Genomic DNA, 12,734 nt, shown 5'->3' on the forward strand with positions numbered 1-12,734 from the left:
TTCGCGCCGTGGCAACGATTGCCGCTGTGGCTGCTGTTAATTTAAGGCAGAAAGGTACGAGAATCAAATGGCGTTCGGTCGGAAAGGCAGTCGAGGCTTCGTCAGGGTCCCGTCAGCTTCCTTCCTTGCTTTCATCGTGGAGTAATAACCATAATTGGTATTAAACGATTAAAGTGAATCTTTAAAGATGTAATTAACTCTTTAATATAAACGTGACGTTTTGTTAAAGTAAACTTTGACCCACAAAAATGTTACATAAACTGTACAAAACCAAATTCCGCTAATTTATTCGCTAAATTTCGGTGAATATCAATCTGTTCGAAAATGAGCACGAAGGTTGTCCAACAGGAAAAGGCGAAAATAAAAAAGTATCATAGAAAATTAATATAGCAATGTAGCTATGTAATAATATAATAAATAGGCCCAGATGAATTCATTCAAACAAAAGCAGTTTTGAATGGATTTGTCTCACAAGTTGAGAAACGCACCCTCAGACGAGAATACACGAAAGCACTCAAATACTACGTTCGTGCATGCATGAATGCCTCGGTGACATCCTACTATCCATGACAGACGTTGAGCATGAGAAAGAGAATCACCAAAACCAAATGGCTCGAAACGATAGTAAGAGCTCATTAACTGAGAGAAAAGAGATTTTAAAGGTTTACATTAAATTTATGATAATTGTTTTTAAATAACTGATAATAGTGACAATTAACGTAAAAGATAATTTTAAAAATTCTAATTAATTTATTTTATTCGCAATAAAGTTACCAACAACTTTAATTAGCAACATATTATCGAAATTAACTTCAACTTTTGTCAGCTAATACTTTTTGTAACTTTCCCATTCTCCCGTTATAACACAGTTCAAGGGCGTAACTGTCCTTCGTATAGCAAGAGAAGGGCAAAGTCATTCGCAATTCCCTAATTAACGGTCTCTTCCCCTTGGCTGAGAATCACAGGATAATGAATATCAAATTTCTCCACTCCGCTATTTGCCCAGGCATTCTACGCTTGACTACGCTTCTCGCATGACAAACGATCAGTAAGGATGAGTAGACGAAACGCAAACAATTACGCTCAAAATTACGAAAGCATCTACAAATTTTAGATTATCGTAACCTTCTTGCTCTAGTAATTGGCGAAAGTCAGCCTAGGAGAAGACAACTTTTGCCTGAAATCTTCATTGCCTCCAAAAGAGGAGATAAACCATTAAAATTTCACTTAGTCACACATTGGGCTGAAAATGAAAAAAAAAAAGCTGGACAAAGCCTCAAGAATGTTTTTTTTTAATTGAAGACGAAAGTACAAAGTTGTTCTCAAAAGATTAGTACATGTATTAACGCATACCGTATATCAAATGCTGCTTTTTCAAGCGAAATAAATGGCTTCAAAACAGAGGAAATTTCGCAAAAATTGCCCGCGTAGAATTTGTCTCGAAACTAAGTGTATTATAACCACTGCTACATCTGGTACATCTTTTCTGCTGATTAAATGAAACGAAAAAATCACAATGTTATTAGATGCTTTGTAGTTTTTTTATTCTCATTAACTTTCAAGTCTTATTTTCTGTATTTGTGACCAATTTGAAACAAAATGACGGACCCTGTTTTTCGTTGAATTTTTGTGCTGATGTAGGATTACAAAAAGAGGATGACCAAGTTATCTCGAGATATATACACCAATGCTGTAGAGTGTGATACGAGCAGCTGATCTGCGACCATCGGCGGCACCAAAACAAAAATCGATTTTTCGACCTGACGGCACATCTCGGAGCTAGCCGCTGGCCACGGGGAATGACGTACTTGACGAATGTTGGCAAGTGAATCTTTTACAGCATAGGAATTGAATAAAAAGCATAAATATAATAGTACAATATTTCTTTGTCATTCATTATGATCCGATTTATTTACTCTCTTGTGAGATTTAAAACGGAATAAAACATCGCGTCTTTTCAATGTACCTGAGTGTCCTCTGCACCTTCATGGCAAAAATCTCATGTGACAAACGCAAAGTATACAATAGCTCTCTCGCTATTAAGGCTATCTCTAAGGATACCAATAATTTATAGTGTAACAGCGCGCCGCGGCGCGTCGTTCGTTAGTCACGACGGAAGAGGAACATCAGACACAATGGTTAATATTAGTTTCATCAGCCAAATATCCATAAGAATCCTCTTGCAAAATATGGAATCAATTGTCATACGATTTAAAAAATCTAAAAATGCAAGTCAATTCAAAAAGGAATACTGTGAAATATTGCTACATGTAAATTGAATATTGTAAGTTAACTGATTATTGTGCTAAAATCAATAAAATTAGATGTATTTATGAGTTCATACGTTTGTCTTGCATACTTATATATACATATGTATTTTTTGCTCTATTCTGTCATATATTAAGTCGCATACTGCGACATAGATGTATAATGTAAATCTACATATTTTTGTAATATTTCTGACTCTATTATATGTATAACCATGTATGTCCCTAAGGGAAACACTTGTCCCGGAATATTAAATTTCATTTTCTATTTATATATCCAGGAGAGGAGAATAAAAATCCACGATAAACAACGATTCCAAGAACCACAAAAACAAATTGAGCGCAAAAAAGATGATAATTATTCAAATGGATCTTAATTGGAAGAGATTAAAATTGTCTACACTCCGAGAATTCCACAATTCCGATTCAAATAGCGCATGATAATGGCTACCCTTAGGGGATCACAGCAAGAAAAATGAGCAAAATCACACTACATAATTATATCAAGTACGTATTTTTAATATAAAAAAATCCAAGCAATCCATTACGCCTTTTAGCCAAAAAATGAATTGAACTGACCACGAGTATCACGATGGAGGATTCTGCAGTCCAGAGGATTCTCCAGGCAGTCGGCCTCCAGATGTGTTGCCAGCCGCCGCGCCGCCCACTTAAAATGGGATCACAAAAGTCCTGACTTGTGGCGCTGAGAGGCAAAGCCATTCGATTTCAAGGAGAAACAATCCATAAATATGGCTCTGACATAATTAGGGCTGATGACAGCAGCGGATAAATCTAGGGTAGAGGCCTTCGAATTGTGGTGCTACACAAAAATGATGATGATCAAATGGATCGACCAAGTTAGCAATGAGGAATTCTAAGAAGGATAGGAGTGAAAAAATGCCTCCTGAAAACCTTGATAAGAAGACGAGACACCTTTATAGGCCATATCTTGAGACATGATGGCCTGATGAAGACAACCTTCAAAGGACAAGTGGAAGGCAAGTATGGAAAAAGAAGACCTCGAATGAAATATTTGGAACAGATAAGGGAGTATGTGAAAGGGAAGAAATACGTCAGTGTGAAAAGATTAGCTGACAGGAGAACTGAGCGGAGAGCTGCTTCAAACCAGTCTTAGGATTGCTAAATATTGATGACAATGATGATGAGCAGGATTTAGTTTTTTCAAGATGAATATATATGTTATTAGAAACACTCCACTCCGTTTGACCTCTCAGGAAATTGACCTTCCCATTAATGAGAGGACTTCTGAAATTGACTTTAAAAGAATCAATGGGAATTCATAAATTATTTCATAACCTCAATAGTTCAACCAAGGGAATCAGATGACATTTATGAAGGAAGTGGAGGGATTCCAATGCCTTAATTAAGCAAAATTCAAGAGAGATATGTTTTTTTTTAATCTTTTCATATTTTCCCAAAATTCACTCGGATATTTTTGAAAGACGACTCGGTTTCGAAATTTAATAAATGAAAACAGTTTAAGGAGGAGAAAGTCATTCAATTTGGGAAGAATGAATGACCCTTTTGAAGAGCCCGTCTCCTCATCCTGGGCGAAAATTTTGCGCTTGGAGACTACAAAGCGGCGCCTTATTCCCGGAACAGTTTGCTTTACGTTCCTTCCTTCTCCTTCACTCTTATTCCACGCCTTATCTCCTCCTCCCGTTATTTCTATCAAAAGTGATACTTGCCGAACGGATAGGTATAGGAATTCGTTCTCCCATGAACAATAAAGGACTTTAATAAAATCTAGGTGGAACTTCGTTAGAGCCTTTCCGTTTTATTTTTCATCTAACTAACCCCCCCCCCCCCCCCCCCCACCGCTACACGCCTATTGAGACGGCTTACGGGATGTTATGACTACTAACCCCGGGACTTTGGAACACGGGTCAATGACCTCATGTTCTATAATTCTGGCACCTCCTGACCCACCCCACCTCCTTCCCCCTCGTCGAACCCAACCCCACCTCCTTCCTTTCGCAGGACCCACCCCCTCCTCCTTCCCCTCGACCCCACCCTCACCTCCTCCCCCCCCTCGTCGGACCCACCCCCTGTCCCTTGGCATACCCCTAACCCCTCTGGAGGAACAGGGGTTCGATGACCTGCCTTTCCAACCCTTCTTGGGACCCTAGCGACTCTTGCCTGTAGGACAAACAATAGCCTTTGTGCCATACTCTCCTTCGTCACAAACCCTGCCCTAGTTTAGTAATTAAAGTGTCTTCGGACATCTTGGAAATTCTTATGTAACCACTTACCCCTTCTCTCTGTGGAACAGGGGTTCGATGACCTGCCTTTCCAACCCTTCATGGGACCCTAGCGACTCTTGCCTATAGGACAAACAATAGCCTTTTTGCCATACCCTCCCTCGTCACAAGCCCAGCTCTAGTTTAGTAATTAAAGTGTCTTCGGAGATTTTGGAAATTCTTATGTAACCACTTACCCCTTCTCTCTGTGGAACAGGGGTTCGATGACCTGCCTTTCCAACCCTTCTTGGGACCCTAGCGACTCTTGCCTATGGGACAAGCAATAGCCTTTGTGCATACCCTCCCTCGTCACAAGCCCAACTCTAGTTTAGTAATTAAAGTGTCTTCGGAGATTTTGGAAAATCTTATGTAACCACTTACCCCTTCTCTCTGTGGAACAGGGGTTCGATGACCTGCCTTTCCAACCCTTCTTGGTTTTCTAGAGCGCGACTGTGCCCTATTAACACCGACGGGCTTATTTTCACTTTACGAATGAGAAGTGCCGCGTCAAGTATTTTCACTTTAACGTTGTCGTATATTCGTAATTAAAGTGTCTTCGGACATCTTGGAAATTCTTATGTAACCACTTACCCCTTCTCTCTGTGGAACAGGGGTTCGATGACCTGTCTCTCCAACCCTTCTTGGGACCCTAGCGACTCCTTCCTATAGGACAATGCATTAGACTTTGTACCATACCCTCCCTCGTCACAAGCCCAGCCCTATTTTAGTAATTAAAGTGTCTTCGGACAACTTGGGAATTTTTATGTAACCAACGGTTAGTTTGGAAATGGCGAAAGACTCGTTCTATAAATCCGTGCCCTCACTTCCTCCTGCTACCCCAAACAAACCTTAATATGATCCATATCAACCAATACAGGTATTGCAACCACGCAGATGATAAGAAATGTGAGCGCCGGCCAGGTGAATGGAAGGAAAGGCAGAGATTTCATTTTATAATTTATTTATTTATTTATTTTTTTTACATTTAAACATTTAAATAAAATCCTGATTCTATAGTCACTTCTTCTCTGCTCTGTAAAATGTCTCTATAGTTTGAAATTACTTCGTGAAAAGCCAGGTTAAGGCATGTTTTGCATGTCACACACTTACACTCACGGCAATTTGAGATTTTTCTGTCGGTATGGTCACTTGAACCAACAGCACGCGCAATATTCTTGGCACAGCTATCACAAATGGCACACGTACAGTAATCACTGGAAAGTGGTTCTGATAGTTCAAATGAAAGTATCAGACTGTCTTGGATTTCGGCCTCTGTATCATGATCATCATCATACGTTGCAGCGTCGATGATTACGGTTTCCGCCGTGCTGCTGATCTCCTCTGTATTCCCTACAGCCGCAAATACCTCGCCATTCGGCGACCAGAAGCCATCCGGAAACTCTCTGTTTGCTGTAACGGGTGTAGAGCATCGAAAGTCGTTCTTGATAGAGGATGGTGGATCGTCATAATCTGAGTGATCGTCATCTTCCCAGCTATAAAGGTTGGCAGCTTGAATCTGAAATAAAGAATTTATAAGTTTTCAGTGCTGGAATCGGGGAGTTGAAAATCGAATACAATGATTGGTAACAATGACCGTAAGAAAAAAAAATGCCAAAGTGCTTACCTCTCGTTCAATTTCCTCAGGAGTGATTTTCTCATACTTGTCGTCCATTTCAATAATTGACTCTGTTGTGGAACGTGGATGGGTGCTTTCCGACCGACGGGTGAGGGACAACTGAGACCCACTCGCAACCCTTTTTCCAGAGGTGGGGAAGTAAAGGCGGGGGAAGGTACGTAAGTGAAAGAAAGGGAGGGAGGGAGTTGGGAAGCATTGTCTAAATGCGGATGCCTTTCCGTATTTTTTGACGGCCACCTCTTAACAGCTCTGCAGTGGCCTTTCAGGCACGGATCGGTAAGGTTCTGCGCCGACGTTATGTGAGTGAAGAGGGAGTTGAGAAAAGGGTCTGCTGTGTTTAGCGCCTTATGTCGATGACCCTCCACTATTGCATTGCCGCTTTTTCGAGGGTCCAAAGAATTTTCCCGCGACGGCTTGAACGATTTTGAAAAAAGAGATTTCGTTTGACAAACTATAAATCGCGGGAAGGATGGTGAAAGGTGTTTAACTGTCTTAAGGTGTTCCTAAAGTTACTTATGATTTGTAAAAAGGGTTCTTCACCCCTGGGAAGGGTATGGTCAGTGAGAGAAATATGTATGTTGAAGAGACCAAAGTGAATGTATTTTCCCATGCGTTTCGAAGGAAACTCACCCCTTAATTTTTTTTTGAGTGGGGATATGCCAGTACATACCCTTAAAAGGGCTGAGAGTAGAGCTCTATCGCTTGTTTGTCTCGTGGTTGCGTCTAGAGGCCAGAGTTGCTGTGTGCTACGTGTGTCGGTTGGCTATGCTCTTTGCTATCCTGCTTATCACACGTCGATCCTGAGTGAGAAGTCGCGGCGTAGTCAGTGTGTCGACTGTCTATACATTTCGCTATCCAGTTTATCACACGTCGGTCCAGAGTGAGAAGTCGCCGCGCTGTCAACCTTTTCGTGGGGACTACACGTTGCAGCCAATTGAAAACAGAATCTCCAGAGGGGAACGCATCAGAATCGCCAGGAAAAGAAGTGAGTTGATAAATCATTATCATGGATAAAATTTTTGAATTCGTGCCGGCCGCTGAAATAATTCGCGCCCATCGTTCGGGAGCGTTTACAGACTTAACTCTTCTGAACAGTGCCTTGAACGGTTTGGTGCACCGTAGGGTTGTGCTTGGGGAGGAAGTGGGAGTAGACGATCTAATTAATATGATTCAAGATGTGAAGAAAGCTCAGACCGCTTCGACTGCAATTGCCCCTAAGGCATTAAACGTCCCGCCTAATTGTTCAAATGCGGAAAATGAGACTCATCAGGTGTTACCTGCTTCACCAGGCAATGCCTCCCCTTTTCCCACGCTTGATCGTGGATTTGTGGACTTTTTGATGAAATCGCAAGCAGCAGAAGAGATTAATCAATCAGTGTCTCCGCCATCGGATTCTGTCTTACCGGTTGTGGACGATGGATTCTCTACATCGTCAATGCAGAACATCAACTCCACCTCTAGCTCATCAAGCTCTTCAAATACAGCTCGTCCACCTTCAGAGTTTGAAAGAGTGAATTCTAACCAACAAGAAAATATTGCTCACTCTAGCGACTTGGATAAATTTCATGGATTGGATGTTTTCTCTCCTCATGTTCTACCTGGATTCGAAGAAACTCCTTTAAATATCGACTCCCAAGCGCTAGAGTCTTTAGAAAATTCATTCCTTCCCCTTCACCACGAAACGCCTCCTTTTTTAACTGGAGAATTGTTCAGTGGCGCCACCAGCTCTGATAATACCCCCCGCGAAGATCAGAGGAGTAGTTCCTCACTCTCAAATGAGTTAAATAGACCGTGTATGCAACCCAGCTCATCAGACGCTCTGACAGCTAGCGTGATGAATGAATTGAGCTCGGATTGTTCTCCCGAAGAAAACGGGCTGGCGAAACCATCTGTTGAACATCAGCGGGGAGCACAAGACCTTATTTCTGAATCTCTTGAAGACAACGCGGGAGGCTACATGAGCCTATTGGATCATCCTGTCGTGGACGGAGGATTAATGGATCCTCTAGTGGAGTTACCTACGAATAGACAATTGGGAGGGCGACGTGAAAGTAAATACTTTGTCGTACTCTCTGAAAACCGTAGCCATCTCAGAAACTTCCGTCTAAGAGGGCGTGAAATTGCTTGTGTGCTACGCCCAGCGCCGCCTAATGAGGATCCCTTAGCATGGTTCCAGTCCTCTTTGGACGCCCTCATCTCGGAACTGCGGAATGGAATCCCTGAGGATTGCAAGGCGGGATTATCCATTTGCAATTCTGAAAACCCTGGAAATCCCATCTTCATCTCTTATCGGAGAGTGGATCAATTTTCTGCGGAGGTGATCTGCAACAGGATTGAAAAAGTTGTCCAGTCAAGTGAGAATTTTTTAATAAATGGAGTGTTACGTGTCATCTTTACTTACGTAGAGCAGCCGATAGGGGGTCGACGAAATAAGAACCTTTTATGTACGTTCCACGAATTCTGCAGCGCCAAGAAATCCATAGTAGTAATTGCTAATCGCGATAACCTGTGTCTCGCAAGAGCTATCTGCGTGGGTATTTCGCGTCATGAGGATACCGCTCTGACGTTTAAGACTGTGAAGCGCGGAGGGGGACTGCAAACCACAAGAGCTACGGCTATTTGTGAAGAACATGGAATCGATCTGCAGAATGGTGGAGGACTCGAACAGCTCAATGCTTTCCAGGACTGTCTAGACGGGTATAAAATCACTGTCTACGGTGATCGCAAAGGCCGCGAAGTCCTCTTCGAAGGCCCCTCAACGCCGGCCCCAGATGGAAGTGCTCGTAAGCACATAGACTTGATTTACGGGGAGCGACATTTTAACTATATAGCGTCACTCACGGGTGCTTTCAGTTGTGATTATTACTGCCGGACCTGTAAAGTAGGATATAATCACCAGTACGAGCACAGATGCAGGTCTGAGTGCCCCAGGTGCAAGATATCTCCCCCGTGCAATGACTGCTTGCCGTCCATTTCCTGTGATGTTTGTAAGAGAAGATTTTACGGCGACGCCTGCTTTGCAAATCATCTGCGGAGGAAGGGAAATGGAAAATCTCCCTGCGAAATAATAAAATATTGCACTCTATGTCAGATGGTCTACAACTTGTCACACGTCAAAGGAAAGCATATATGTGGAGAAGTATATTGTCACGCATGCAAGCGCAGACATGAGGGCAGAGATAAGTGTTTCATGTCCCCCGTGGTGGTGAAAAAGAGGGTCGCACCATCAAAATTCATTTTTGTGTTCTATGATATAGAATGCAGACAGGACACTCCCATGCCTGGAAAGCCTGGACATTTTCTTCATACTCCGAATTTCCTGGTCGCCCAAAAGAGCTGTGCGAGCTGTGTTGACATTGAGTCTCTTGAAGTATGCTCAGTCTGCGGAGAGAGAGAATTAATATACAACGAATCCGATCCTGTTCTTAACTTCATGAGAAGTATTTCGGCGCTGCGTAAGAAGGGGTTTACGGAGATAATTTGCATAGCTCATTATGCAAAGGGCTACGACAGTCACTTCATTACTAAGACGATGGTGGAGAAGATGAATTGGCTGCCTAAAATAATAAGTAATGGGGCCAAGCTGATGTCCATCGAGTATGAGGGGGTAAAGTTTATAGACTCTTTAAACTTCCTCCCCATGCCTCTGTCTAAGATTCCCTCGGCCCTCGGGCTAGGGGACTCCCTCGCGAAAGGCTACTTCCCGCATTTCTTCAACACTAGAGACAATAGTGATTATGAAGGACCAATGCCTCCGGCGGCGGACTACGGGGTTGAAGGGATGTCACGGCAGGATCTCGCTAAATTTAACAAATGGTACGAGGAGATGGTTGCGGGGGAATACGTCTTCAAAATGAGAGAAGAAATTAAAAATTATTGTATTCAAGATGTGAATATTCTACGTCTGTCTTGCGCCAAGTTTCGAAGGGACTTTCTATGCCTAAATGATACGGATCCTTTCCGAGAGGCCCTTACAATAGCCAGCGCTTGTATGAGGGTTTTTCGAAAGAAATACCTGAGGGGCGAGGAGATCGCCATTATTCCTCCTGGTGGCTATCGCTGGGGCGACATTCAGTCTCTGAGTGCTATCAAATGGCTTCTCACTGAGGAGAGAAAGAGAGGAATATCCATACGTCACGCGGCAAATGGACGAGAGGTAAAGGTGCTGGGGAGAAAGGTCGACGGACATCTGAAAACACCTACCGGCGAGGAAATATTTGAATTCCATGGGTGTTTCTACCACGGATGTCCCAAGTGCTTCAAGAATAGAGAAGAACCCTTGAACAATAGATCCACAGAGACCATGAATTCGAGATATGAAAGCACTGAGAGAAAAATTAAATTTTTAGAGGAGCGGGGTTATAAAGTGACGCAGAAATGGGAGTGCGAATTTCAACGAGAACTGGAGCGTGACTCTGAGCTAAATACATTTGTAAGAGAAAATCAACTATTTAGAATCACTCCTCTTAACCCTCGTGACGCGTTCTTCGGAGGGAGAACGAACGCAGTGAGGTTGTATCATAAGGCATGTGAGGCAGAGGGAGAGGAAATAAAATACATTGATATCTGTTCGCTCTACCCGTATGTAAACAAATACAAGGCATACCCTATTGGGCACCCAACTGTGTATGTAGGTGATGAATGCCCTCCTTTAGCAGACATTGAGGGGATAGTGAAATGCGATGTGCTTCCCCCTTCTGATTTATATCTACCCGTTCTTCCGATGAAAGCCAACGGGAAGCTGTTTTTTCCCCTTTGTCGTTCGTGTGCATTGAGTGAAGAACAAGGATCGTGTGAGCACTCTGAAGACGATAGAGCCTTGAAGGGTACTTGGGTGTCTGATGAGCTGAAAAAAGCCGTCGCTCTAGGCTATAGAGTTCTAAAAATACACGAGGTATGGAGCTACTCAATCACTGCGTATTCTAGGGAAACGGGAAAAGGAGGGCTCTTCTCCGACTACATAGACTCGTTTCTCAAAATTAAACAGGAAGCGAGCGGATGGCCAGGTTGGTGCACGACGGACGAGAAGAAGGAACAGTACTTGAGTTTGTTTTTGGAGAGAGAAGGCATTACTCTGGAGCGAAACAACATCGGACACAATCCAGGAAAGCGTTCGCTAGCAAAGCTTTGTTTGAATTCCTTTTGGGGAAAATTTGGGCAGCGGGATAATCTTACTCGTACCAGTGTTGTAAGAAAAGTTGACGAACTATACTCGCTTCTATCGAGTCCCAATACTGAAGTGTTAAGACTGATTGAAGTAAATGACGAGGTCCTCTACGCCCATTGGGAAGAGGTCGACGAAGCCGTCACTCCCTCCCCCAGTAGCAGCATAGTCTTAGCGTGCTATACAACGGCACATGCAAGGCTGGAGCTCTACAAGTACTTGGAGAAGCTAAATAGACGTGTTTTATATCACGACACTGATTCCTGTGTTTTCACGCAGCGTCCCGGTGAATGGGCGCCGCCTGTGGGGGACTACCTTGGTGACATGACGGACGAAATTTCTCCCCTTGGAGAGGGGTGCTACATTTCGGAGTTTGTCTCCGGCGGACCCAAGAACTATGCGTACATAGTGAAATCAAAACGCGATCCCACGTTCGAGAAGAGTGTTTGTAAAGTTCGTGGTATTACCATAAACGCTTCCAACGATGGAGTAGTTTGTTTTGATACTTTAAAAGAAATGGTCCTCGACGGAGCTCCAGGCCGGAATATATCCTACAAAAACAGAATTTATCGAACTGCTAAGCACGATGTTGCAACAAGGGCTGAAACGAAGCTCTTCAGAGTTGTCTATACAAAGAGGAAGCGGGAAGAAGGTTACGACACCCTACCATATGGGTATAAAAAGCGAAGAACAGAGAGCATGTAAGAAGACCAACTTAATTCTTGAAAATCGCAGCTTTTTTTCTCTCAATATCGTCTCTCTCTTCAATTTTTTTTCTCTCTCAATACTTTGCTTATTTTTCAATGTTTGCTGTATTTGAAGTTTAACTTAATTAATCAACCTTTGCTTTTATTTCTGTATGAATACTTATTTCTCTACAATTTATTTACTTCCTCTTTCAGTATCACTTCTATTTAATCTCAAAAAATAAGTTTTTCTTATACATTTTCCAGTCTTTCTTTCTTTCTTTATATGAATACGAATTTCATTTCCACAAAATTTTTCCCTCCGTGGGCTACCACCTTGACGTGGTGGATGGGCTTAAGAACTTCCCAACAAGGAGTTCGACCAAGAGTAGTCCAACTTTTTTTATTATATTTTTTACATGAATTTAGAGAGCACGAACATCAGATGGTGGTATTTATAACCAATAAAAAGCGCAAACGCAGCAGCTAGACATTTAATCGTTAAGATGGACCTGCGATTGAAGCATCCGTTCTGCGCGTTAGTTGCCGGACCTAGCTCGTGCGGCAAGACCTGTTTCACAAGTAAACTTATAAAATTTCAAAAGGAAATGTTTGACGTGTCGTTTTCCGACATAATCTGGTGTTATGCGGAATGGCAGCCCTCCTACGAGCCTTTAAAACTTTTGGGTGTCAACTTCCATGAAGGACTACCAGACATGA

General features: G+C 42.7%; 1 protein-coding gene across 1 annotated transcript; it reads right to left on the reverse strand.

Annotated features, from left to right (window-relative positions):
- Positions 1–2,820: 2,820 nt before the first annotated feature.
- On the reverse strand, positions 2,821–6,783 carry LOC124165904. The gene is made up of 3 exons (XM_046543443.1): positions 6,153–6,783; positions 5,592–6,044; positions 2,821–2,934 (listed from the first exon to the last, which is right to left on the reverse strand). Exons 1-3 carry the CDS (start codon positions 6,198–6,200, stop codon positions 2,821–2,823), a joined length of 615 nt encoding a protein of 204 aa, XP_046399399.1. The 5' UTR covers positions 6,201–6,783.
- Between the last annotated feature and the right edge of the window lie 5,951 nt (positions 6,784–12,734).

Source organism: Ischnura elegans, chromosome 9, assembly GCF_921293095.1.
Source record: "Ischnura elegans chromosome 9, ioIscEleg1.1, whole genome shotgun sequence".
NCBI classification, from domain to species: Eukaryota; Metazoa; Arthropoda; class Insecta; order Odonata; family Coenagrionidae; genus Ischnura; species Ischnura elegans.

Coding starts and splice junctions, on each gene's coding strand:
- LOC124165904 (XM_046543443.1), bottom strand. CDS start 6,200: ATGGACGACAAGTATGAGAAAATCACTCCTGAGGAAATTGAACGAGAG. Junction 6,045..6,152: donor CTGAGGAAATTGAACGAGAG/GTAAGCACTTTG, acceptor TCTTTATTTCAG/ATTCAAGCTGCCAACCTTTA. Junction 2,935..5,591: donor TTAACCTGGCTTTTCACGAA/GTAATTTCAAAC, acceptor TCCCATTTTAAG/TGGGCGGCGCGGCGGCTGGC.